This window comes from Zingiber officinale, chromosome 4B (genome assembly GCF_018446385.1).
Source record: "Zingiber officinale cultivar Zhangliang chromosome 4B, Zo_v1.1, whole genome shotgun sequence".
Classification (NCBI taxonomy): domain Eukaryota; kingdom Viridiplantae; phylum Streptophyta; class Magnoliopsida; order Zingiberales; family Zingiberaceae; genus Zingiber; species Zingiber officinale.
The window spans coordinates 108,344,571-108,372,193 of NC_055993.1; the positions used below are offsets into that span (position 1 = coordinate 108,344,571).

Consider the following 27,623-nt stretch of genomic DNA (forward strand, 5'->3'; position numbering starts at 1 on the left):
TCAGGTCAACTCAACTGTAAGTTGAATTTAAATTTTGTGTAATTTTAAATTCAGCTAAGTCCTTAAAATCTCCGACGACAAATTGTTTATGCCCAACAACTACTTGATCAACATTCCAACTATATCACACCCACAGTTCTGTTTTTATAGGTTTGAGACAAGATCAAAATAATACAAATGAAACAACTACTATTTTTTGTTTTGTTTTTTTGCAAATCCAGAGCCCGAATTTGCACTGAACCAAGTTGACTCGTGTGCGAGCACGACCTGCGCACACGAATGCTGGAACGGTCGCGACAAAAATTTACCCAAGTGGAACAACCAATATTTTGTCACGTAGATCTTTTGCTGCTGTGAAACGGACGCATTAAATTCGAGATTAATGCAGAATGAAACCGACCGAGTAATAATAAGTGAAACGATGGTTGTTTCACTTCTCGGCTAATAATGACCATTAAGGTCATTAACTCTGGCCACTGATCCGAGCTCCTATATAAGGAGGCTCCGATCATAGGCAGCAGACACAGCAAGCAAAGCTCTCCATTTTTCTTCCTCCTCTGTCGTGCAGCTCCTGCTCGACGGAGTGCCTGTGGTAGTATTCGGATACCACTCAGCTCGCTGTGACCACCAGTGCTTGGTCAGATTCACGATCGGTCATTGTATCCTGGGAAACAGGCGACTCTTGTAAGCCTCAAAGCATAGTCGGAGGTGGGCTAATCTATTTCAAGGAAACTGTGACTTGCAGGCCTCAGTCAGCTCGTCCGGTCGGTCTCTTTGTTCGACCGACATACTTCTCTGCCCGCTCAAGATCTTCGCCCGACCTGCCTGTCTCGGTCGACCTGCTTCACCCCGACCTACCTATCTCGGCTGGTCTGCTTCGCCTGACCTGTCTGCTCGACCCGGCCGACCTGTCTACTTCGACCAGCTTGTCTGCTCAACCCGGCTGGCCTCTCTGACAGCCCGGCCTGTCTGCACTACTCGACGAGTCTATCTCGTCCGACCGGCCACTCTTGCTCGGCCTGTCTGCCTCGTCCGACCGGCCTCACTGCTCGGACGCTCTGTTCGCTCAGTCACTCTGAGGTTGGAACTTGGATAAAAATCAGTCCCTGTTAACAGCCTGAGATCATCAACTCAGGTCAACTCAACTGTAAGTTGAATTTAAATTCTGTATAATTTTAAATTCAGTTAAGTCCTTAAAATTTCCGACAACAAATTCTTTGTGTCCAACAACTACTTGATCATGAACATTCCAACTATATCACACCCACAGTTCTGTTTTTACAGGTTCGAGACAAGATCAAAATAATACAAATGAAACAACTACTGTTTTTTTGTTTTGTTTTTTTTACAACAACTCAAATAACAATTATAAAATACAAACAAACGCCCATCATGAGTTCATGACTCTGGAAGCCAATTGAGTGTTGCTAAATCTCCTCTGGCCGATACGAGGCGTTTGCTTCAGATTGAGACCGGCAGAGCTTGACGGCAACCCTTGCAGCCGCCGCCGCAAAGGCCGCAGCCTCATAAGCATCCTTTGCTGCAGTGACTACGTCTTCATACTCGGCACTAAAAATCTCATCGGAATTGGCTTCCTCTCGCCTGACGTGCATCGTCTCCGGCTGCTTCTCCATGGCACCTTCGTCAAACAACTTTACCTCTAAAGCCTCAGCAGGATCAGAAGCCTCGACGAATTCCAAATCGATTCCTCTCTCCGCGGCGATCTCCTTCGTCGTCCTCTGCTTCACTTCCAAGCTCGGCGACCTCGTCGATAGCTTCTGGATCAACTGCAGAAGACACTTCAAAATTCTGTTTGCATCGAGTAAAAGATTAATAAAATACATTATTCACACTTTTCTTTTACTTTTTTTATTTTTTTTAATCAAAATTTGGCATCCGTTAACTTTGTCATTCATATCGTAACATGGTTGTTCTTGACATTTACATATAGACCCGAGACTTTCGAATTTTTAAAAGCTCAAATACGAAGATTAAACGAAAGTTATAAAAAAAAAGAATAAAAAATTGAAAGACAAGATTTTAATATCAAAATAATTAATGAACTAGGTAATTTTAACTCCCTTAGAGGCAAAAGGTGGAACCGTCACCCTAGCGACTCCTGGTCCCGGCCCCACAAGATTCCAAAGGGAATAAATCACGGTTAATGCTGGGCAGGATAGGTGACTGGGGGTCGAAGGAATTTTTGACGCAGCAGACCAGGGTTTTATTCCCGAGTGCAACTGGCGACCTTCGACCCCACGACTTAATGGCAAGCTGCAGGCACCTAACCAGCTGATCCAGCCCGTGGGGACAATTTTAACTCCCTTAGAGCATCTACAATGGGGTGTTAAATGGATGTTATAACACCCATTTAACACCCCCTCTCCATTGTGAGTGTGCATTATAATGTCCACTCACAAGAGAGAGGAGAGAGGGTGTTCACCCTCTCTTAATTTTTTTTTAATATTTTCTTTTCTTTTTTAAATTATTAAATTTTTAATATTATTTAAAAAACTAATAAAAAGATGAATAAGTGGATGGTGAGGCTCATATTAATGTTAAAAGGGATGTGAGTAAAAGAGATATATTGTTATAATGAGTATGTGACAATGGGCTCCATATCTTTTGATGAGGTGGTGAATATTATAACACATTAACGTTGTGGATGCTCTAATTTAAATGAATAAATAGACAACTTAAATAAGAACTATTTTTTTTATTTTTTATATTTGTATAAATTTAGAATTTTTAAAAGATTTTTTAAAATAAAATAATAATTTTTAACTAGCATAATGACTAACTAGTTTGAAAGGTTAAAATTAAAATCGACATTCTTGAAATGATTCTGAACTGTCAAACGACCAATTACGAACTATTGAACAACCAATTCTCAACCATTGATTTAAGTCGGAATTTCTATTTGAAAAAAAAGTACTTCCCTATCCTGTTAATCGCTCTCACATGGATCAATAATTATATTTGTTGTCAATGTGTACCATTGTCTCTACTAACTCTTATTAAACCAGACAATGGCCAACTACCATCAGCTCCTCTGTCATCTTCTCAACCATATCCGATATTCATATTTTAATAAAATCATATATATATATAGAAAAGATTTGGATATCCTATATACCCATTCAGTACATACTCCCGCACACCCTTCATATGTTCAGACCCCCTAATTCTATATACTCGTCCGTGCTCGACTCCGTGAGCGATTGAGTGAACCCAAGACGCCCCGAAGATGTCCGGATTATTTATGGGCGTCTCAAGTTTACTCAATCACACACAAATCCATATCAACTTCTATAAGTATAGAATTTATCTTAAATTTATATTTTATATAAAAAAAACTTTTGCACCAATTACCATTAGCTAAATTTAGATTTTATAAATAATATTTTTCTAAATTTAATAAATGAAATTTATTTCTTAAATATTAAAATATTATTTAAATTGGGAGGGAGAAAAAATAAAGAAAATTGATTAGGTAATGAAAAACAGATATTTCATATAAGGAAGAAAAAATAGAATAGCTGATGTGGTATCTAATTAAAAAATAATTATTTAAATTTAATAAAATAGATAATTTAATTAAAATTTTAAAGATATTATCAAGAATTACCACGGCATTTATTTGTACCTCAGGATTTACTCGGCATCGGTTCCTTAACTCGACGGCGGCGGACGCGAACTCCTTCCCATATTTATTGGAGAAGATGGCGCTGACCTTGGCGAGCTCCGGCAGCTCCACCGCGCACCTCGACGAGGTGAAGATTAAGCTCGACGTGGCCTCCCGCAGCTCTTCCGGGCACTCTCTGCTTCCAGTTACCCATCGGAGAATTCAAACACTGCTACTCTTGGACAAAATTAATTGAGGGGAAAAAAGAAAAGCGGAACAGAGGATTTGTCTCACTTGTGTTCTTGGAGCAAGCCGATCCTCTCCGTCAGGAGATGGCAGTAGTGACTCAGGATTTCGAACGCCTCCACCGTGCTCTGCTCCTTGATCACTTGCTCCGCCCGTAGGAGGGCGCGGTCGAGGTGGCCGAGTTGGAGGAGGTTTGCGACCTGGTCGCGCGCCTGGCCGGTCCGGAGCTGGTGGTGGCTGCGGAGGACGGAGAGGCGTGCTAGGGCGAGGGCCAAGATGGGTTTCAGCTTCGAAAGACGTCGTCTTCCCAGTAAAAACTCCAGTTTCTTAATCCCCATCTCTTCTTCTCCTCCGCACACTGAAAATAAAAAACAGAGAGGCGGAGCGTCAATTGGATTTCTTAATCAGAGTGTCTCTATCGATCTCCAACTCTTTAAATAATTTTCTCTGATGAAAGAGGCCAAAAAGGTTGCATTCAATCACGCAAAGCAGGCAAATAATTTGAGTGCAAAGAGAATATCAATTTCGTGGAATGATTGTAAAGGGAATGAATCCCTTCAAATATAAGTTAGTGGTGTCTTAGTGAAAGAGTAAATGGTAAGGTAATTAGTCAACTCCTTTTCACCAGAAGCATAACTTGTAAATTGAAAACTTCTTGTCCTCTTCAATTTAGTTTCACACAAAAAGGGCATAGGCTAATTGTAAGAATTTAACTATAAAATTAGATGAATATATCATATCGACATGAAATAATTTATCAACGTAGTAGTGTTTAAACACATTGAAATGCCTTCTAGCATAGGTGAGAAGATTATCCAAGTATGTAGCTATATTTAAAATGTAAAAGCATATCGAAGTTATCAGGAACAGCAATAGAGGACAGTGGCATGATGCATTGACGATCCATCAACTTGACCTGGGATTGTTTTGATAGCCAAATTAACTATTTTAAGTTACTCGGATTCACTTGCTGACTGATTGGAGGGAAAAGATTTACCAAGAATAGAGTGATGATTCTGATTCTAATTCTGTTTAAACTGAATCAGACGGTTAGGGATGGCAGACTAGGTAATCAGATATCCAAGCAGGTCTGTTAAGTCTGGTTTAACTATCCAATTATGCTTAATAGCCATCATCTGTGTATTGGGAGGTGGAATAAAATAGTAAAATTTATATAAGACCTGGGACTGAGACTAGGAGGAAGAAGGAAGGAAAAGCAAGCAATCCCCATGAATTTGACCTTGACAGAGAGGTCAAATGAATTGGTCAGAGGACAATAGAACAGCAAAACAAACCTTGAAAGTTCAGGGATTGTGAATAATATCTACTCCCCAGTCTAAACAGCATTAATCATCATTTTAATTGAATGTTAATGCAGTTTCAAGGAGCATCTGTTCCCATTCAGTTTCATTTTCTAAAGAACCAGCAAGATGAATAAGACTGACATCACTTGGAAGCATAGTTTGACTATAGATATTTATTCTATGCCGATTACTTGTCACATTTCTAAAACCAAATATACAAATGGAAATAATCTCCCTTTCATTTCATGAAACAAACAATGGAATGCAATTTTAGTTTACTTCTTATTAATTCTACTCTGTAAGACTGACAATTCTATTCACTATCAATTCCAATCTATAAACCAAACAAGTCGTAAATGAACTCTATACTCTTCATCATCAACTCAAAATTAGCTTTACTGCATAAAAACATTGGATCATTATTGATACGGGTTATAATGAGCGAACCTATAATATATCGTGATGATCAAAATAAAAGTGATGTGACGGTCAAAATCAAAGTGACATAACGGTTAAAGTTAAGGGAAGAGAACATTCCCCACCTGACTTCGTCACTCAGCACTAAGGCTCTCTTCTTAGCCCAATCGGATTACAGGTCGGGCGAAAGGGAGCCAACCTATCCTTAACCCGAGCAAACTTTACTCTTGGACTGGAAAGATAACATGTTCGGTTACTTAAAAGTGTAGGACCATAAATACGCTGGGGGTGAATAGCGTTTTTTAAAAATTATGAATTAAAGAGAAGTTACGCAACGGAATAATAAAAGAAGGAAGAGGACAAACCAAATGCTAACACAAGTGGTTTTTTATTTGATTCGGAGCCTTCGACGACTCCACTCCAAAACCCGCACTCGTCGAATGCTTTTATTGGAAAATCCACTAATAGTTCGAATGGTTACAAATAAGTGCATGAACTATATATGAAAATTACCGACAACAAAGAAAACTAAGTAAAGTTGAAGTCCGGTTGTCAGTAGAGCGTTGTAGTATCGTCAGAGCCTTTTTGAAGCAACGCACGTGAATGAAAGTTGTAGCAGTTTGTGTTGTGAAGCTCCTGGTCTAAGGCCTTTAAATAGCCCATTCTGGGCGCTTGAAACCCATCCGGGTATCTGGACCACGCCAACCGACGTGGCTCGGTCAGTCGATGTGCTCCACTTCAGCTTCTGGATTAGTTTTCGAGTCCGGGCGCCTGGACCGACTCCGGGCGCCTAGACCGCCTGGATGCCCACGGCACCGGCCTGGGCAAGCTAGTCCGGGCGCCCGGATCCCTTCCGGACACCTGGACTCCCTTTTTCTTCAACAGTTTCTTCCTTGCAAAAAGGGTTAGTCCAGGGAATAGAAAATATATTTACCCTGCAAAACAAAGTTAACATAACATAATAAAATAAGAGTAGTAATTAAATCTTATCTCCTCAAGACCAAGATCTAGTTAAGGTCTCAACTTAGGTTTCCCAAATAGACCTAAGTTGGACCGACTCCTACAATTTCCTCAATCGAGAACGCGCCCTCATTGGATCTCTCCTCCAGTTGCTTACATCCACTTATCAATTGCAGTCACTTGACTTACCTTTGACCCACCAGCTATTCCTGCCAATTGTCAGGTCCGCAGACCCAACTGTACTTCGACCAGTTATTAGGTCCCGCGAACCCAATCGAACTTCCCGCCATATATCGAATCCCGCGGACCTATCTAGACTTCCCACCAGCTATCGGGTTCTACGGACCTAGCTGTATTTCAGCCTAGTGTCAGGTCCTTCAGACTAGTCAACTCCTGCACACTCGGTAGAAAGATTAGATAACAAAACACTCTAACTTTAAACCCCTTGTCATTCATCAAAACTTGAGTTAGATCATTAGTGCAAATTGCACCAACAAAAAGTTGATCGAGGTTAAGGACGGTCGCCCTTATAGGCCGACTAGAATGACCAACTCACCCTACATTCGACCAGCCATAGACCTAGTCAAAGGGAGGGTCGAACTCCTTACTCTATATAAGTCTCTCTACATACGCCCAGTCACCCAGATCGTCGGTCAGTCCCATGGATATCCATTCAATAATAGAACTAAATGGATTTATAGGACTCCATACCTATCTCTTCTATGTCTAAGTATAAGATAGTTTTATAAATTCGGTCATAATGCTAAGTACACTTTAACCACAAGTTATTATATGCCCAGTTGGACAAGGGTTTGACCGGGCCTAAGGCACTTTGGCTCAAAAGTACTGATCAAACTACTTAGAACACAGTTTCATTTCTTCATAAGCCCATTATACGCCCGCCCGGACAAAAGTCGACTGGGCCTAAGACGCTTATCTTCATATTACTGCCTGGATGAATCTATAACACACACATGTCATCAAATGGATTTCTAGCACACACAGGTTATCATACTGTTTTTCAAATAGATTCCCAACATGTCGAAGACATTATATTATTTCTCGAGCGAATTTCTAAATAGCCTTCAAAACATAACAAAACGGCTTAATGCGAGAACAGGCGTGAAGACGGTCGGCCTTATAAGCTGGCCGAGATATGCTCAGCCGACAACATGAGCAGAGAATCCTAACAATCTATCAAAATAACAACTATGTGTCATAAAATATTCTTCTGAAATTTTATTCGGGGGTCATTGTGTCTTCTATCAGCAAACCATTTATAACAGCATATCCCTTTAACAACCTCAGCTATAAACGACAAAAGAGATATACATGGGGTAAGGAGAAGATTCCTCGAATAATTATTGTACATTGCCTAGGTCGTACATTTTCATTTACCTAACAAACTCTGACACACTTCTCCACCTCATGATTACGAAGGTTGTGTGAAGTGATATATAAAGGGGAGTCCTCTATGTGGCAAGGCACATTCTCTGAACATCTACAACCTACTCTCGCACACTTTCTCTACTGTTCTTCATTCATCCGCCTAGACTTGCATTGATTTGAGCGTCAGAGGGCTTTCGCTAGGGACTCCCCCTGATTTCTAGGCACTGACGTTTTGTTGGCTCATCTCTATGTGCACAAGATTGAGAGGAAGCTTTCCAGTAAGAAGTCTTCTACCAGTCAACCATTAAATTACCATGCTCAGCATGTCATCTCTACAATTTTCAAACAGGATCAATTATTAAAATTAATCTTTAATAATCGATCTGAGTTCCCAACAACTAATCATGCCAATTCAAAAACATCACAACTCAGCTAGCAGTTTTAAATTATGGGTTGACCAGAAATTGAATTTGATATTGCTCAGTAAGATTGCAAATGAACCCTAACAGAACTTGCACAAATACAGATATATATTAATACTACTTTTGATAAGCTCAGAAAAAAGAAAAGTTATTGAGCTTTGATCTTGTCTGAAGGCGTGAAACTGGAAAGTCAGGGAGGTGGCAGTTCCGCTAACGGATGAAGACCTCGCTCCTCTCTATAAAACAAAATCAAAACCAAGGAAGGGATCTCTGTCGTTGGCCCTCTGACGCTTAAGTCAAAAATAGAAGAAGAAAGGAGTGAAAGTATTAGGGATAGAGATCTATCTTGTCTTTCTTCATACCTGACATACTCTTTTATACCTTTCTCGATGACTCTCCATTTTTCTCGATTTAATGATATTAATTACCGACGAAAGGCGTCTTTGTCTTGGCTGCTTCTCATTTAATGATGATGGAGTATTTTATTTTGTCTTCTCTTTCCCCTATTAATTATCTGTCTTTTTCTCTTTTATTATTGATGCGGTGATGATGAGGAGCCCTCACCCCGCTAACACGGTTGAGGTCAAAGTCAAGACGGTCAGCGGATAGACGACCCGATACAGTCAGATGGACGGTCTTGGCCGATCGGGCGAGAATGCGTAGAAGCCTAGTCGAGCGGCACTCCCGCTCGGCCAAACGGCGGACAACACAGACAGAGGACTTTTAGCCGAGCGGCTCTCCCGCTCGGCGCGACAGTGGGCTTTTAGCCGACTCGGAGTAATCAAACCAACACCCAAGGGACGCGCAGAAGTCGAGCCAAGCAGCTCCTCCACTCGGCCTAGCAGCAGACTCGACATCAGTCGAGCACGTGGATAGTGAACTGTCGCCGAGCGGTTATCCCGCTCGGCCAAGCAATAGAGCATGTGAACAATGGGCTTCCGGCCAAGCGGCCATCCCGCTCGGCCCAACAACGGATGACACTTGGATAGGGGACTTTCAATCGAGCGGCTATCTCGCTCGGTGTGGCGGCGGATGCAAGGATATCAGAATCCTAGCCGAGCGGTCATTCCGCTCGGCTAAGCAACAGACACAGCAGGATATCCTTCGACATCCTTTTGGGAGTTAGTGTCGCTAACAGACGACATGATCAGACAGAAGATCGTACGGCAGAAGCTTTCCACTGTCACTTCAGAAATATATTCGACCCATTAAGGTATTGAGTCAGGGACACTTTACTAACATGTATCTTTAGGGAAAGCTTGGGATAGTGTGCCCGCTTTAAAAAGCGTGCACACATGCTATAGTAGCCCTATATAAAGGGGGGTCCAGGCATCGACGGAGGTATGCTTTTCTCGCAATTTCTACTGTTGCGCTACAGTTCTTTTTGCTTCTTCTTGCTTCGCCAGAGATTGACTTGAGCGTCGGAGGGCCATCGCCGAGAACCCCTTCCCTGGCTCGGCACTGACGTTGTTTGTGTTGAAGGCGAGAGCGAAGTCCATCAGAGGTCAGCAAGAGCACCACATCCCTAGCATCCGTCTCCTCGACTTTCGGACATGATCATATTTGCCACCGTCTGTGGGAACGTCACCTGAATCCGAGCCGAGAAGATAGAAGACGCTGGACGACTTACCACTGTGGCACTCACTCAAGAGGAGCTGGAGATGCTCGTGCAAGCACGGGCAGCAAAAATGATGGAGCAGCAACAACAACAAGCGATAGTCGATCGGCAAGCACCGCAGCCTGCAACCTCGGCGGTTGATAGGCGAGCGGGGCAAGAAAATCGAGCGGGGCAACTCTCCGTATAGGGGCAGAACCGAAGGTCAATCGGCACCCAAGGGGAAGCGCCACCCGCGCCGATCCCCTTCCATCGGGTTCTGTTCCAAACCCCTTCGAACATAGCCCAAGCACATCAGGAGCGGGGATCGTCTTCCGACGAGGTGCCCGTTCGAGACGCGCGAAAAGGAAAAGCGGCCCGAAGCGCCACATCCCCAGCATCCGTCTCCCCGACTTTCGGACAGGATCAATTATTTTATCAGTTCATTATATGAACAATGTCAACGCTATACCTCAAGCCAGACGGGTGGCTAGTTCAGCTCGGACTCCTGGCCCGCTCAGCTTGCTCTCCTGTCGACCCGGTTGACCAGACATTAGTTTACTCAGATGGCCGACCGGACAATGATCCCTCCGATCGGCCGATGAGCTGCTTCCCGCTCGGGTGCGGCTGAGCCTTGCTTCAGCCCTGGCGTTGACCACCTTGACTTTGACTTACACCGTTGCAATTGACTCGTGCCAAGTAGGCTCCTCCTTATCGTCACATCACAAGCCTCCCCTTCAAGTCTAGTCGAAGGAGGCTGCAAGTCCAACTGACTGGACAAGATGTGTCTTCGGTGACTCTGAGGCTCGTCAGCCCAAATGCTACAGTGTCCAATCGAACTGTGCCCGGTCTGTAATCACTGATCAGCCCATAGGCTAACGCCACTATGCTTCTTTCTGCCATTGTTGGGTTCAACCCGGTGATCCGTTCTTTGCGTCGATCGGGATGCTGAGCAGCAACACTTGGCACATGTTTTCCTTTTCCTTACGCATCCTCAGGCAAGTTCGACTTTGGCTGATGTCATCTAGATTTCTTGAAGGTCATATAAATCTCTAATAGTTATGGCCGACCACGCAGCCATATCTTTTTAATTAAGCTCATTAAATGTTACCCGGTGATCGAAGGACACGTGTCCTTCACTGCCGCCACACGCTTGACATGACAAGCGGATATTCTCTTACAACGAGGTGTGCGTCTTTTTAAACTCAACGATGGGATCTGCTTCTAGGTTTTCGTGGCTTTAGATCGGACGGTTGAGGTCGATCGATCGTGAGGTTTATAAATCTCGCATGCGTCGTCGTCTTCCTCACTTTACGTTTTCGTCTCCTGCACTCTGGGTCTTTGTCTTCCCACTTTCCGGCAACACTGTGTTCTCCTTTTCTGGCCATCCTAGCGATCTCTCTAGTAAGCTTTCGTTTCCCTTCAATCAAATTGTTTCGTTGTTCTTAGCACCTTCCCCGCCAATCGAACTTCTTCGTTGTCTCCTGTCACTTTTATTTACGATGGCAAGCTCCTCTCAACCTCTCTCCGTCCCTGGGCTTTGGTATATGTCCGTCAAATCCAGGTTCGATGGAGGTAATGCTGAGAGTTTAAAAGCTGCCTTTGAAATTCCCTCCAATTATTAAATTGGTCTTCCCTCGGCTTTTGACCGCCCGAACTAGTCACCTCCAGGTTTTGTATGCTTTTTAGGGATCAATTTACCGTTGGTCTGCGATTCTCGATCCACCATTTCTTCTCTATCGTTTGTAAATATTTTCGTATTTCTCTCCATCAACTGGTATCGAACTCTTTTCGGCTGCTGTGCGGGGTCGTCGTTTTGTTCCGCCTGCACGACATTCTCCTTACCTCTCAGCTCTTCTACTATTTCTATTATCCCAAATTGTCTGAGCCGGGGACTTTTCTCTTTCAAGCCCGAGTGGGCCTAATCTTTCTTGACAAGATGTCGTCCTCCAACAAGCATTGGAAGGACTACTATTTCTTTGTTCGCTTTCCCGAGCGGCCAGACTTCCCGACCAGGTGGCAATTAGAGGTGTCGAACCCTCCCAAACTCAAGAAATACAAGAGCCGCTCGGACTACCTTCATGCAGCTTCCAGTTTAGCCGGTCAGAAATACCATATACATAAGTTGTTGCTGGAGGGTGTCCTCTACGTGTTCGGCCTGAGCCCGATCCGCAAAGCCTTTCGTCCAGCCTAGGTATGTTCTTTCTTAATCTAACTTTTGAATCTAACTGATTTCTATCTTTCTTTTGCGGCTCAAGTCATGTTGCGTACACATCTGGCCGGCAAAGCCAAACTCGCGGACGTAGAAATCAATGCTGCGGTCGTGACTGAGTTGGAGAGTTGCGGCTTGCAGCCAGTCGGCTCTCATGAGGATCCGCTAAGCGAGGAGGGAACTCAAGCGCTAGGGAGCGGCGCCGGAGGAAGTCGGACAGCCGCGAGCAATGCGGCGGTTGCCACAGCGAACCTTATGCCTGAACGACCATCTATGGTCCCGATCGTTGTCGCTCCAGAGTTGGCAACTTCCGACGTGCCCCTGCAACACCGTAAGAGGCGTCGAGAGGAAAGTTCCTCCCGAACTGCTACTTTAGCTCTGCAGACCCCCACCATGGTCAGCTCTCGACCCCCATCCGAGCGAGGTGATACTTCTAATCCTCCTCTTGAGCAGGGCCTTGGGAAACTCCCTATGTCCTTATCCTCCGACTGGACACCTTCACTGTCCGGGCGGCCTCAAGGGACAATCTGCGCACCACCGACTGCCTTTATGCCCCCTCTTCTGCCGGCGACGCAAGTGTCCCATATTCGACCAGTCTCTTCATAGCCCTCCGACCGGGCGACGTCTGCACCTTCTAGCCCGAGCGGTCAAAGATCAATGACGGCAATCATTACTTGTCAACTGACGAGTACCACCATTCGGACGACCCGGCGTCCCTTGCCCCCGAGCATCAAATAAGAATACAAGGGTCTCTCGCACATACATGGGCTGATGCTCGAGCTCGTGCGGCGATTGTAGCTCCGGGGGAACTGGCTAATAGCCACACCCAGATGTTCACTAAGGTTTGTATACATTTTCCTTCTTTCTCTTGTCCGCTCAACTTGTATAATGCTTAGCATTTTTTTTTTTTTGCTTACCTGGAGTATGAAGTCCAGCAGCTCCATGCTCCGAGCGATCAATCGTCGGTTTCTCAATCGCAACTAGAGCAGATGAATGCTGAGATGACTCAGTTACGAGCCGATCTAAACAAGAGCTCCGAGCAGTTGGAGGCGGAGAAGAGCAAAGGTGCCAAGCAAGCTGCACAATTGGCTTGGCTTGATAAACAGATCAGCTCCTTCGAGTCCAACTCAATTTGGCCAACACCAGGAAGCTCCGGGCCATCGAGGACTTAGAAATAAAAAATAAGAAGTTTCGGGTGTTGGCCTAAAACTTAAAGGAGGCTGAGGCCTCATTGAAGGCCAAGCGGGATGGATAATTGACAACTAGACCGCAACAAAGACCCAGCTCGACGCCAAAGATGAAGAACTGGCCAAGTTGAAAGAAGAGCTGAAGGTCTCTCAAGCGGCCTTAGAGACTTATCAGGAAGTCGAGTCGAGCAAGTTTGATCTCATGAAACAGGCTTACATCCGCTCGGATGTTTTTAATGACAAGGTCGCCGATCGGGCACTCCGTCTATTCAACCTTGCTATCGACGGGCCGCTCGATCAACTGAAGGAAGGTGGTTACCTCCCCTCCGCCCTGACAAGTAAGGTCATCAGTCAGGACAAGCTGATCGAGTCGCTACCCGATGATGTCTTGGATTATTTGGAGTGAACCTATTGAAAGTTTTGCTTCTGTAATTTTTTTGAAGTATTAATGAATGCTCGTCCGTCCGGCTAACCCTTATATTCTTTCTAGCAGTTTGGCATTTTAATTTTTCGACTTGCATTTAGTTCAAGCATTGTCGCGCAAATTCAAGTGTGGCCTCGTTGATCGGCAACGAGTTATCTATTTTCTTAGCTGATTGATCAGTTCGGGTTTAAGGTTGTCGCTCGACCGTTTAATGGCGTAGACATGGATTTAAGGTCATCGCTCGACCGTTGACGGAGGCAAGGATTTAAGGTCGTCGTTCGACCGTTTAATGGTGTAGACATGGATTTAAGGTCGCCGCTCAACCGTTGACGGAGGTAAGGATTTAAGGTCGTCGTTCGACCGTTGACGGAGATAAGGATTTAAGGTCACCGCTCGAGCGCTGACGAAGATAAGGGTTTAAAGTCGCCGCTCGACCGCTGACGGAGACAAGGGTTTAAGATCACTGCTCGACCACTGACGGAGACAAGGGTTTAAGGTCGCCGCTCGACCGTTAGCGGAGACAAGGATTTAAGGTTGTCGCTCGACCGCTGACAGTGACAAGGGTTTAAGGTCACCGCTCGACCGCTAACGGAGACAAGGGTTTAAAGTCGCCACTTGACCGCTGATGAAGACAAGGGTTTAAGGTCGCCGCTCGACCGTTGACGGAGACAAGGGTTTAAGGTCGCCTCTCAACCGTTGATGGTGATAAGGGTTTAAGGTCGCCACTCGACTGCTGATAGAGAAAAAGGTTTAAGGTCGTCGCTCGACCGCTGACGAAGACAAGGGTTTAAGATCGTTGCTCGACCGCTGATGGAGACAAGGGTTTAAGGTCGCCGCTCGACTGCTGACGGAGACAAGGATTTCGGGTCGTCGCTCGACCGTTGATGGAGACAAGGGTTTAAAGTCGTCGCTCGACCTTTAACTTGGCCAATCAACTCAAGAGACTAGAAAACTTGTTTTTTTATTCATGTCTGTCCTGCATCCAGAAGGCATATGCACAAATACATCTATATTTACTTATGCACCTCTCATCCGGCCCTATAAGGTTGGAGATGATTCGTGCTCCATTGCCGCTCTAGCCACCTTCCATCTTCGACCTCCAAGTAGTAGGCCCCCGAACGAAGTTTCTATACGACCTTGTAAGGTCCTCCCCATGGCATCTCGTGTTTGGTGACATCGTCAACCGACTTGATTTTCTTCTACACCAGATCTTCGACCTAGAAAGACCTCGGGATCGTCATTCGGTTGTAGTTCTGTCTCATCCGCTATCGGTATGCCATTAGATGGACGTGGATTCATTCACCAAGTTGAGCTCCATTAACCTTCACTCGGTATTTCCCTTGTCGTAGAGATGCACCCGGTCAGATTTTACTACAACCTCCACGGGGATCACTGCTTCCCTTCCATACACCAACTGGAATGGTGTTGCATCGGTCGCCTCTTTTGGAGTCGTGTGAAGTGCCCACAAGACACTCAGGAGCTCGTCGACCCAGCTGCCCCATGTGCGGTCGAGTCGAGCTCGTAAGCATCTAAGGATTTCTCGGTTTGTGACTTCCGCCTAGCCGTTGCTGTGCAGTAGGCTACTGACGTGAACGCTTGTTAGATGTCATAGCCTTCACACCACTCCCTGAGCCTCCAACCTGCGAACTGCCCCTCATTATCTGAGACGAGCCGATGGGGGATGCCGAACCAACATAAGATATTCTGCCAAACGAATTTGATGACCATCTGCTCACTTATCCTTGCCAGTGGCTTGGCCTGCACCCATTTTGAGTAGTCCACCACGACGAGCAGGAACCTTCGTTGACCAGTCGCCATGAGAAATAGTCCCACAATGTCCATGCCCGGTCAAACGGGCAAGACACCATGGATGTCTTTATCTCCTCGGTCAGTCAGTGTTGGATGTTGTGATACATTTGGCAGGACAGGCATGTAGCTACTATTTGAGCGGCATCCTCTTGGAGTGTTAATCAAAAGTATCCGGTCAGGAGAATCTTTCGAGCGAGCGAACGGCTGCCCGGATGGTTTCCACAGGAACCTTGGTGCACTTCTTGCAAGATGTACTTTGAGTCCTCTGGTTCAACGCATTTGAGCAGGGCTCTAGAGAAGGCTTTTTTATACAGCTAATCTCCGACCAAGGTGAACCATCCGACTCTCATTCTTAATATTCGTGCTGCCTCCTGGTTGGTCGGCATGCTACCCCCGATCAGAGGAATTCAATCAGGGACGTTCTCCAGTCGCTCGAGAAGACCACTCCCTCCATCCAGTTGATGTGCGCCACTAATGAAACCTGTTCGATTAGCTGGCTGATTACAACTGGTGATAATGAACTAGCTAACTTAGTTTGTTCATCCGCTGCTTGATTATCCGATCGGGGGATCTTCTGTATAGTAACCTCTTGAAAATTTGCCTTCAGTTTCTCGAAAACTTCTGCATATAGCTTGAGTCGGGAGTTGATAATCTCGAACGTCCCAGATAGCTGTTGGGCAGCCAGCTGAGAGTCCGAGTGAATTAGGACTTTTGTTGCTCCGGCATGCCATGTCGGCTATCAAGGCTTTATACTCAGCTTCGTTGTTGGTGGCCTGATAATCCAGTCGAACGAAAAGTTGCATCCCGTCTTCTTGTGGTGAAATGATCAAATGCCGACCCCGCTGCCTTGTCGAGTGGAGGAACCATCGACATATATTCTCCAAATTGCTGTCAGCTCGGCATTCTGGACCTCTGTAACAAAATCAGCCAAGGCCTAGGTTTAGATCATCGTTCGAGGTTGATATTGGATATCAAACTCGCTTAGTTCGGTTGTCCATTTGATTAGCCGCCCGAACACCTCTCGATTGAGGAGGACTCTTCCCAGGGTACTGTTGGTCATGACAATGATCAAATGAGAGAGAAAGTACGGGCAGAGTCTCCGAGCGGCAAACACCAAAACATAATCTAATTTTTCTAGACCAGTGTAGCGAGATTCGGCGTCTTTCAATATATGACTTAAAAAGCACATGGGTTGCTGTTCTTGGCCGTTCTGCTTGACTATGTCGAGTCGACCGCATACTCGGTGGACAACAAATATATCCAAAGCGGCTCCTCGACGTTCGGTTTAGCTAAGACAGGTAAGGAGTTGAGATACTCCTTGAGCTCTTCCAATGTCCGATTATACTCCGTGTCCCACTGGAATCTTGTCGCTCGGCGCAACACCTTAAAGAACGGTAGGCTCCAATTGAATGACTTAGATATGAATCTGAACATCGTTGTGATTCGTCTGGTCAGTCGTTGGGCATCTTTCAAGCTACGGGGCGGGGTCATGTCTTGCAGTGCCTTTACCTTACTCGGATTAGTCTCGATTCCTCGCTCGGTGACGATGTATCCGAGGAAGCGTCCACTCTTAACACCGAACAGACACTTGCTCAGGTTCAGCTTCATCCGGTACGTCCTCAATGTTCAGTATGTTTCTTCGATATCTGCACACAGATCAGTAGCTCAGACTAACTTTATTAGTATGTCGTCTACGTATACCTCCAAGTTGCGGTCGATCTATTTCTGAGACACCTTGTTCATGAGCCTTTGGTATGTGGCACCGGCATTCTTTAGTCAGAATGGCATGATATTGTAGCAGAACATTCCGTCGATCGTGATAAAGCTAACCTTTTCCTAATCTTCTTTGGCGAGCGGCACTTCGTGGTACCTTGATATGCATCTAGCATGTAGATCAGCTCACAGCCTGTCATAGAGTCCATCATCTGGTCTATCCGAGGTAGTGGATAGAAATCCTTCGGGCATGCTTTATTCAAGTCACGGAAGTCGATGCATACCCGCCATTTCCTGCCCGGCTTGGAGACTAGCGTGACATTAGCGAGCCAACTCGGGAACTGGACTTCCCGTATATGGTCGGCCTCTAGTAATTTTTCTATCTCCACCAGGATGATCAAATTCTGCTCCGGGCTGAAATCTTTCTCCTTCTGTTTAATCGGTCGGGAGTCTGGTCGAACATATAGCTCATACTAAGCCACGTTCGGAGAAATGCATGACAACTCGTGCATCAACTAGGCGAACACGACATAGTTTCGTCTGAGGCAGGCGACCAACTCTGTTTTTTTTCTCGCTTTCTAGATCGGCGGCGATAAAGGTCGTCGCCTCCGATCGATTTGGATGGATCTGGACTTCCTCCTTTTCATCGTAGACTAGAGCAGGAGGCTTCTCCATGATAACGCTCACCTCCAAGCGGGGTGTCTTCCTGGCGGTTCGTGCTCCCGTTCTGGCCATCTCGATGTAACAACGCCGAGCGGCTAACTGATCGCCTCTGACCTCGCCCACCTTGTCCCCCACCGAAAACTTGATCTTCTGGCAGAAAGTGGATACCACCGCTCGGAACTCATTCAGCGTCGGTCGACCGAGAATGATGTTGTAGGCTGACGTTGTATCCACCACAATGAAATTGGTCGTTCGTGTCCTCTTAAGCAGCACTTCCCCAAGCGAGACGGCCGGGCGCAGTTGGTCGATCGCAATACTTCGTTGTCGGTGAACCCATAGAGTGGAGTCGTCATGGGCAGTAAATCGTCTCGGTCAATTTGCAGCTGGTCGAACGTTTTCTTGAATATGATGTTTACCGAGCTTCCTGTGTCAACAAAAGTACAAAAAATAACATAATTAGCTATTATCGCTCGGATAATCAGGTCATCGTTATGGGGGATCTCTACCCCCTCCAAATCCTTCGGGCCGAAGCTGATCTCAGGTTCATCGGCCTTCTTGCTGCAGCCGACCGCGTGAATTTTAAGTCGTCGAGCGTGCAACTTTCTCATTCGATTGGAATCATCGTCGGTCGGCCCCCTCGATGATCATTGCTATCTCACCCCGAGCAGCATTGCTCCTATTTTCTTCCTCTCGAGCTGAGGGTCGTCTCTATTCAGCCCGCTCCCGAACAGGACTTGGATTGTTCCGTTGAGATTGATTACAGCATGATTCAATCGTTGTCCTATCGTCTCCCCTTCGCCCAACTGATTGACGCCTATATCTCCGATCGGGCGACGATGATTGACGATACTGCCTTCTTGAGCCGGTCTGTTAGACAGGTAGTTGTCCTGGGTATTATGAGTCACCGACTGATAGAAGGAGTAAAACATCGACGTCCATAGCCCCTGGAGGCTTTTGGGCGTCCGTCCCCAACGTGTTGCACAGCATGCGTTCTAGGCTCGTGTTGTGGTTGGGTTCCTCCCGATCGGGGCCCTTTAGGAAGCTGATTGCTGCTTGGTTGACGTCGCTCGGACGTTGCCGCTGGTTCGACGAGTGCATCTTTTTTCCTAGCCGCCTGGGCTTCTTCTACATTGATGTATTCATTGACCCATTTTTTGTAAATGGCCAAAGTCCTTTGGCGGCTTCCGAATGAGTGATCGGAAGAATTCTCCTTCAGTGAGCCCCTGAGTGAAACCATTTATCAATACGTCCGAGGAGACCGTCGGGATGTCCATTGCCACCTAATTGAAGCGTTGGATATATGCCCTTAAGGCCTCTCGCGACCCTTGCTTCAGTGAGAATAGATTCACGCTCGTCTTTTGGTGGCGGCGACTGCTAGCGAAGTGATGCAGGAAGGCGCTCAAAAGTCTTTGAAGCTGTAGATCGAACCGCTTGACAAACGTTTGAACCAGTGTTGCGCCGACCAGATAACGTGGTGAGGAAGATTCGGCATTTCACTCCATCCGTGTACTGGTGAAGTGTGGTCGCGTTATCAAACTTGGCCAAGTGGTCGTTGGGGTCGGTCGTTCCATTATAGTCTCCGATCGACAGTGGGGTGTAATGTTTCGGCAAGGGGTCATTTAGAATCCCCTCTGAAAATTGTTAATTGACCCACTCGGGCGAATTGTCCTTTCTGTATGCCTTCCTTTTCCTTGTATCTCGAGCGGGTGCCTCATCCGAGGAAGATCTCTGGTCTTTGTCCGTTCGGACCCTCTCTTCTGCTGAAGCCCATAACGGCGCTCGGTGTAAGGGGACCGGCCCATGAGGTGCTTCCCCATAAGTATCGATCGGCCCCTTGTTTGGGTCCCAAATGGAAAACAGTTCCGTTCGGTCCCCTCACTCAACCCAGTGACTTGCCGCGGAAGATGCAGGCTCCTGTGCTTGCAGCTCAGCCAGCGTCTGTTGTTGCTGTTGCTCCAATATCTTAATCACTTGAGCCTATATTAGTGCGTCGAGATCCTCTTATGTCAGCGTCACTATTGTGAGTCATCCAGCATCTTCCATCTTCTTGTTCGGATGTAGACTATGTTCCCACAGACGATGCCAAAATGATCCTGTCCGAAGGCGCAGAGCTGGAAAGCCGAGGAGGTGGCAGTTCTACTAACGGGATAAAGACTTCGCTCCTCTCTGCAAAATAAAACCAAAACCAGAGAAGCGGTCTCTGGCGTTGGCCCTCCGACGCTCAAGTCAGAAACAGGATAAGAAAGAAGTGAAAGTATTAGGGACAGAGATCTATCTTGTCTTTCTTCATACCTAACATACTTTTTTATACCTTTCTCGGTGTCCCTCCATCTTCCCCGATTTAATGATATTAATTCCCAACAGAAGGCATCTTTGTCTTAACTGCCTATGATTTAATGATGATGAAGTATTCTCTTTTGTCTTCTCTTTCTCCTATTAATTATCTATCTTTTCCTCTTTTATTATTTTATCAATTCATTATGTGTATAATGCCAACGCCATACCTCAAGTCGGACGGGTGGCTTGTTCAGCTCGTACTCCTGGCCCGCTCAGCTTGCTCTCCTGTCGATCGGGTTGACCAGACACTGATTTTCATGAGAACAAACAATAACACTCTGTCGCTCGGGTACAACTGAGTCTTGCTTAAGCTCTGGCGTTGACCGCCTTGACTTTAACTTACATCATGATAATTGACTCATGTCAGATAGGCTCCTCCTTTTTACCACACCAAACTTTGAACTCCAGAGTTAGAGATCTAATCCTCTTCTAAGATGAATCCGTCGATAGTGGAAACAATAAAGGAAGTTGCCCAACATCAGGGCCAAAGGAAGTTGGCAAACACTATTTTGAAGGTTTCAAGTCTACATCAAGTTGTTATAATTCCCTGTCCACAAGGTCTGAGACCATGATCATGGAGGTGGGATCTAGTTAAGATACACTCCAGTGAATAGGAATAACTATCGCACACAAGGTAATCAGATGGGCATGTGCAGTGCATATGACATGCTGCAAACTTTTGTCACTGACAGAGTGTTATTGTTTGTTCTCATGAGAATAACATGAAAATGCTGGTAAAGAAATTTCATCAGGTGTATAACATTTGCCCTGTGTTTCACCTTGCTTGACGTACAGGGGAGTGGGGGCACATGATATTATTTGTTGGGAAGAGGCTACCCCCATCATTGAAGGCATGAACAACGAAGAAACTTCGGGGTATTCGGCCCTTTGTTTTCTAATAACTTCGTTGCGATAAAGTGAAATTAAGGATATTGTATCCTTGGTTTTTTCTCTATTTTATTCGTGATCGAAAAATGTAGAACAAAGAAAGCTACTGCTTTGACAGAAATCCACGGGAATGGAGAAACCAGAGTAAATACTAAGCAACATGGAGGAGTAAAAGAGAAGGTTGGAGATGATGATACCGTACCAGCTCTCTGAAGAATTGCCGGTGGCGCGGTTGCTGGCTCCGCACTCCATCAGTAACCGCAAAGCCACGCCACGTGCACGTGTCGGTCATCTCCCCACGTGCGAGCGGCACTGACCGGTTCCAGTGAGTCTGGTCAAGTCCACGCTCTCACGTGGTAAGCACGTGCGCTTCCTTTTCATTAATGGTTCCGCTTCCGACCGTCTCTTCCCCCTTTCGAATGCAAAGCATCCGCCGGCGAGAATCGAAAGGCGAAGAAGAGAAAATCGAAATGAGTTGAATTGAATCGACGGCGTTCGAGATGCAGATGGAGATTCCCTCGAGCTTCCGGTTAATGGGGCAGAGTTATAGCGATGGAGGAGAGTCCTCCGGCGCCTTCAGTGACTGCAACAGCGACTGCTCCGGCGAGATCCCTTACTCCGGATCACCTACCTCCTCTTCTACTGCCTCCTCCAGCGGACTTCAGAGGATTCTATTCGCCTGCGCAGCAGACTACTCCGAGGAGGTGGTCCGCAGCCTCGTCTCCGACCTCGAGTCCCCCTCCGTCCCTGTTGAGTCGCAGCGCCTTGCCGCCATGGAGCTTCGCCTTCTCGCCAAGCACAGTCCGGAGAACCGGCTGCGCATCGCCGCCGCCGGCGCCGTCGGGCCGCTTGTCGCGCTGCTCTCCCACCCGGATCCCCTGCTCCAGGAACACGGCGTCACTGCGATCTTCAACCTATCGCTCTGCGAGGAGAACAAGACCCCGATTGCGGCGGCGGGCGCTATCCGCCCCCTCGTCCGCGCCCTCTGCACCGGCACCCCCACCGCCCGAGAGAACGCCGCGTGCGCCCTCCTTCGCCTAGCGCAGCTCGACGAGCTCCGCGTCGCCATCGGACGCTCCGGCGCTATCCCGCCCCTCGTCTCTCTGTTGGAGTCCGGCGGCCCCCGCGCGAAGAAGGACGCCGCCACCGCCTTATTCGCTCTTCTAGCCTCCCGCGAGAACAAGCTCCGGGCCGTCGAGGCCGGGATCCTGAGGCCGCTGCTGGACCTGATGGCCGACCCAGGGTCGAACATGGTGGACAAGGCCGCGTACGTGCTGCACGCCGTGGTGGAGATACCGGAGGGCCGGGCGGCGGCGGTGGAGGAGTACGGCGTGCCGGTGCTGGTAGAAATGGTGGAGACTGGTACCTCGCGGCAGAAGGAGATCTCCGTCCTATCCCTCCTAGAGATCTGCAAGGAGAGCGCCATCCACCGGAAGATGGCCGTCAACGAGGGAGCCATCCCGCCTCTCGTCGCCCTCTCCCAGTTGGGTACCAAGAAGGCGAAGGAGAAGGTAACCTCACCTACTGCGGCTCCCACTCCCCTCCGACGGCAGCGTTGCCGACGTCAGCCCTTCATTCAAATTCACATATATATTTTTTTTTTGCTTCATCATTATAATTATATTCTAAAACAAATTTAATTCAATTATTTTTTTTCTTTTGAAAAAAAAAAAATCAGGCCGAGGCGTTGATCGAGTTACTGAGGCAATCGAGGGCGGGCAGCGACTCACACCGTTAGTTGACACGTGGCGAAATGGCTGGGAGTGGAGCAAGGGTTGTAAATATGTGGCTGTAGCGGCGACGGAGGAAAACCCATCTTTTTTCCTACTTTTCTTTTTCTTTTTCTGGAAATATTAAAAATAATTCCAGAAGAGAAAAAGTGGGATTGCCGGTTTGTTTGGTTAGGTTTTGGATTGCGGATGACTTGAGCGATGCATATTTGATGGGAAGTGGTGCCATGAAGGAAAATCAATCAAGTAAAAAATTGTAGGTGGAGAGTTGATTATGGTTTGCATTGGCAAGTGGTTTAGAAAAAGTTTTCAGCTTTAACCATATTATTGAGAATTTTTATTTTTTAGTGTTTCGCCAGCAATTTAGAAAACACTTGGACTTTGAGGTTTTTAATTTTATTATATATATTTGAATTTCCAACGGCCATTAAAAATGAGGGATAGGTCATGCTTAGTCACTCTCCAAATTGCTTTAGAGATTCATTGTAATAGTCATAGGAGTTGAGGACTCCAATTAGATTGTCTTTAAAGTTTCTAGATCCTATTACATTCACTTGATGGACAATGACAATTAGGTTGATATATTCTTGTCCAAAGCTTTTGTTGTCACAAGTAATTTTTTTTCCTTTGATGACCGATGTGGAGCGATTACAATTAAATTTTTTTCAATTCAGATTCTTTGTCCTTATTTTTTTCTGTCCCCGTGTCTCATTGTCGATCAGACAGATCAGATTAAATCTCAAAGATGCTTTGCACATCACGAGGATATTGTACATATTTTAAAAATATCATGATGCCTTGAGATTTAATTTGATCCGTCTGATCGACAATGAGACACGAGGACAGAGAAAAATGGAGACGAAGTATCTGAACTAAATTCTTTTAAGTATTGATATGGTGGAGTTTGGACACTCTTCGGACTGATGCTCCTAGACGTCTCTGAATTCGTTGAAGGGTAACACTTAGGCTTTGTTCATCGTGGAAATATATCCATTGCGAAGGGGGAATGGAATGGAAAGATAGGATAAAAAGTAAATGAGAAGGGAAAGGAAAGCCAAGTGGCGAGATCGTGGCTCACAGGTGCCTCGCCGGCAACCTCACTTGCAACCTTGCAGTGAGTTCAGACCTCGCCTGCGACCTCACGACGAGGTCACGAGGCCAGACCTCCGCTCCTATTGTGGTTGCTGGCGATGGGGAGGAGAGAAGGAGAGGGATAGGAGTGAAGCAGAAGAGGACGCAGTGACAATCGAGTCAACTCCAAAATAGTGAAAATTGCTTGGTGTCGCGGGCGGAGTGCGAGATTTTTGAGATTGCATGCTTTCACCCGATTTTGATGTGAAAAATAGTGATAAAAACAATTAGTTATGGATTTGAAATCCATCCGTCCTTGGTTTTTTTTTTATATACATGTAAACAAGGGAAAATATCTCGATTCTTGTTCAATCCATTATTTTCCTCATCCGCAATTCACAATAAACAGGGCATTGATCAGAGGGCGCTGATCTTATCCCATTGTGACTTCTCATATGTTTAAGTTAGACTTCAAGGAAGGGAATATAGTTTTTAGTAAATGAAGAACATGAATAGTTGGAAATTAACATAGCTTACCCTTAATTATCATTTTTTAGAGCTCATGCCTATTATTAATATTTTTCTTCTGCAATGGTATCACCATTATTACCTTTCCGTTGCTAAACGGCCCCCACCCCCAAAAACCTTCTTTTTCTGTAACGGTTAACGTTCGTCGTTGATTTTATTTATTGTCCATGGCTTCCTTCACCCTTCTATCCCAAGCATTAGTCTCTTATGCTGATCATCATTCAGCTCCAGAGCCCAATTCCCAAGCACTAATTGACTCCAAACCCGCTTCTCAAGCACTACACTCTAAGGCCGAACACTATTTGGCTCCGAATCCACTTCTCAAGCATTAGACTCTACGGCCGAGCATTATACCGCTCCGAACTCGATTCCCGAGCACCTCCTAATTCCGAGCTAGTTTGTCAAACATGTTATGTTTCTCTTCTTCCATTACGGGTTCAATCCGACCCATCCATCATCGATAATCCCAGATTATTACAAGAGTATCGAGAAGAAGAAAAGATACCACTTAAATTTGACTTTTGTTACTGTTACAAATATTATTCGTATTGTCAGTCGACTCACATAAGCAATGCATGACCCATCGAGAACACATAAATGGTTTTTTGTGTATTGGAACACATAATTGGTTTTCTTTTTGGTATTGTTAGACGACTCAAATTAGCAATGTGTGATCCATCGAGAACACATAATTGATTTGTCCGAGTCATAATTTTTAGATGAGACTAATAATTATAGCTCATAGTTTAGCCAATATCATTCGACTACAATTCAACATCAAAATTATGTCTTGTTAAAAGGAGTGGAGGTGAGAGGAGAGGATTAAATTTCACTCCTTTGTTTCAGAAAATATACTTAAATATAAGAGATTCTCCGCCCGAGTATTTTTAACGTTTTGAGTTAGATTGATTTCTTTCTTAAAAATTTTTTCAACCAGAGCATATTTTAAAAATGGAACATATGAGAAAAGCGAATAAACTGCTAAATAAGCGCATATGTCAAACCGAAAGAACACTTCCACCCATCAAACCCTAACACCTAACCCCAAACCTCAAATCTTTCAAACCCCAAACCTCAAATTGGACTTTGACGCCTACCGTTTTGATCCTTATCCATACGACGGCGGTGAGGTGGCGACTTAATAGGAGCCGTTACTTCTTTTCCCACTTTGTGGTTGGTGCTGGGGCGATCAGTCCAGTCTGTCAACATCACAGCCGACTCATCGTGCATCACACCTCACTTTCCTTTTTTTTGCCAATTTAATACTAAATTTGTTTAATTTCTTTTTTTCTTTAAAGAAAATGCATGAAGCAGAAGAAACGAGAGGGGAGGGGGAGTCCCAGTCGCCGTGCGTGACAGCAACACGATATCGAACGTGGATTTCATCTTGTGGATTGATGTAATTCAACAGAAAATGACCAGCATTCGACTTTATTCTCCACCTTCTTCTGCAATCGAGCAGGAAAAACAACAACACCAGCAACAAAGAAAAAAAAAACAGAGAATCTTTAATCTCCACATGCGGCGAGGGATCGGCGGAGGACGTGGACGAGGGCGGCGGGGGCGCTGAGGTGAGGGAGGTGGCCCTCGACGGGGAGCAGCTCCACGGTGGTTCGGCCGCCGAGGTGGTCCTTGAGGTAGAAGGCGACGGAGAGGGGGACGGAGACGTCCTTGGTGGTCTGGATGATGACGCAGGGGGCCGTGACGAGGCCCAGCACCCCGCGGAGGTCGCTGTTGAACACCATCCGCGACACGAACAGGGAGATGTCCGGGCGCATGTTGAACAGAGTCCGGCTGAACTCCCGGACCGCCGCCGGCACGTCGGCGCCCACCGCCAGCGGCGCGAACCCCTGCACCCACGCCTCGTAGTTCGCCTCCATCGCCGCGAACACCTCGTCGAATTCCTCCGGCTCGAAGCCTCCGTGGTACTTGTCGTCGTTCAGGAACCTAACCGCCCGGCCCCAATTTGGAGGTTTCAGCGCCTCGGTCGGGGTTTCTAATAGATAAGAGAAAGGAAAGCAGCGAGCGACCGGACCTGGGGGAGGCGCCGATGAGGATGAGCTTGACGAAGAGCTCCGGGCGGCGGATGGCGGCGAGGATGCCGATCATGGTGGAGAAGGAGTGGCCGACGAAGAAGCAGCGATCGACGCCGAGGGCGTCGAGGATGGTCAGCAGGTCGTCGACGTAGGCGTCGAGGGTGGTGTAGCGGGTGAACTCGAAGTGGTCGGGGTTGACGCTGCCGGCGCAGACGAGGTCGTAGAGGACGATGCGGTAGTCGCGGAGGAAGTAGGGCAGCACGCGACTCCACGCGGACTGGTCCGTGCCGAAGCCATGCGACAGCACCACCACCCTCTCCCCAGCACCCACCATTCTCACGTTCAGCATCTCCAGCAGCTTGGCGCCTCCGCGTCCGTAGACCCCTGTTCTACCATTGCTGTTGCCGACCATCTCCGCCACCTGCTCCGCCCTTCCTCCTCCTCCTCCTCCTCCCCCGCTCGCTCTCTCTGTGCGCCACACAAACACATACACGACTATTATATATAGATTGCCATGTGCTTCGATCGAAAATTAAAATGTGAAAATGTGGCGAAGAAGGAGAGGTCGACAGAGAGGGCGATGGCGATTCCCCTTGTTTATGCTGCTTTTTCTCCGGCTACAGGACATTGATTGTACTGAGACTGTTTTATTCATGGAAGGGGGGCCATTGCTTATCCATATAGCTGATACCCTTCTCTTTATCCCTGTCCTTTTCACGCACCACCTTGTTTTTCTTCCCATCTACGTACGTCTTCCTTTTGACCGCCATCTTTGCCCAAGTTTTTTCTAAACATTAATTCTATAACACACACACACAGCCTCAAAAATAAAAACAGCCATTCGTTGTTTTTTTTTCCCTAATTTCTCATTATTCAATCTGATACAATTATTCAACAATCGTCCGATATTCCGTTTGATACGGTGTTTAAGATGAATCATTTAAAATCGGTCAAAGTCTATCAGGCTGACTGACGTGGGGTTAAAATTAAGAGAAAATTTGTATACAGTCTCAATAAATAAATTTTTACATGTCGTTCCTATTCATAAAATAATCTTTGTTTCAATTT

General features: G+C 46.3%; 3 protein-coding genes across 4 annotated transcripts; 1 reads left to right on the plus strand and 2 right to left on the minus strand.

Annotated features, from left to right (window-relative positions):
- Positions 1–1,216: 1,216 nt before the first annotated feature.
- Positions 1,217–21,610, minus strand: LOC121975991 (IST1-like protein). Its single transcript, XM_042527956.1, has 4 exons — positions 21,393–21,610; positions 3,920–4,229; positions 3,647–3,821; positions 1,217–1,787 (listed from the first exon to the last, which is right to left on the minus strand). The coding sequence occupies exons 2-4, from the start codon at positions 4,207–4,209 to the stop codon at positions 1,428–1,430; spliced, it is 825 nt and encodes a 274-aa protein (XP_042383890.1). The 5' UTR covers positions 4,210–4,229; positions 21,393–21,610; the 3' UTR covers positions 1,217–1,427.
- Positions 21,611–21,690: 80 nt separating this feature from the next.
- Positions 21,691–23,267, plus strand: LOC121975989 (U-box domain-containing protein 4-like). Of its 2 annotated transcripts, none has more exons than XM_042527953.1 (2): positions 21,691–22,753; positions 22,869–23,267. In XM_042527953.1, exons 1-2 carry the CDS (start codon positions 21,691–21,693, stop codon positions 23,045–23,047), a joined length of 1,242 nt encoding a protein of 413 aa, XP_042383887.1. In that variant the 3' UTR covers positions 23,048–23,267. The 2 variants fall into 2 exon arrangements, with proteins under 2 accessions (XP_042383887.1, XP_042383888.1); XM_042527954.1 differs by having other exon boundaries at positions 21,691–22,701; positions 22,869–23,066.
- A 2,628-nt stretch (positions 23,268–25,895) lies between these two features.
- LOC121975992 (probable strigolactone esterase DAD2) lies at positions 25,896–27,161 on the minus strand. Its single transcript, XM_042527957.1, has 2 exons — positions 26,555–27,161; positions 25,896–26,466 (listed from the first exon to the last, which is right to left on the minus strand). Exons 1-2 carry the CDS (start codon positions 26,965–26,967, stop codon positions 26,028–26,030), a joined length of 852 nt encoding a protein of 283 aa, XP_042383891.1. The 5' UTR covers positions 26,968–27,161; the 3' UTR covers positions 25,896–26,027.
- Positions 27,162–27,623: the final 462 nt, after the last annotated feature.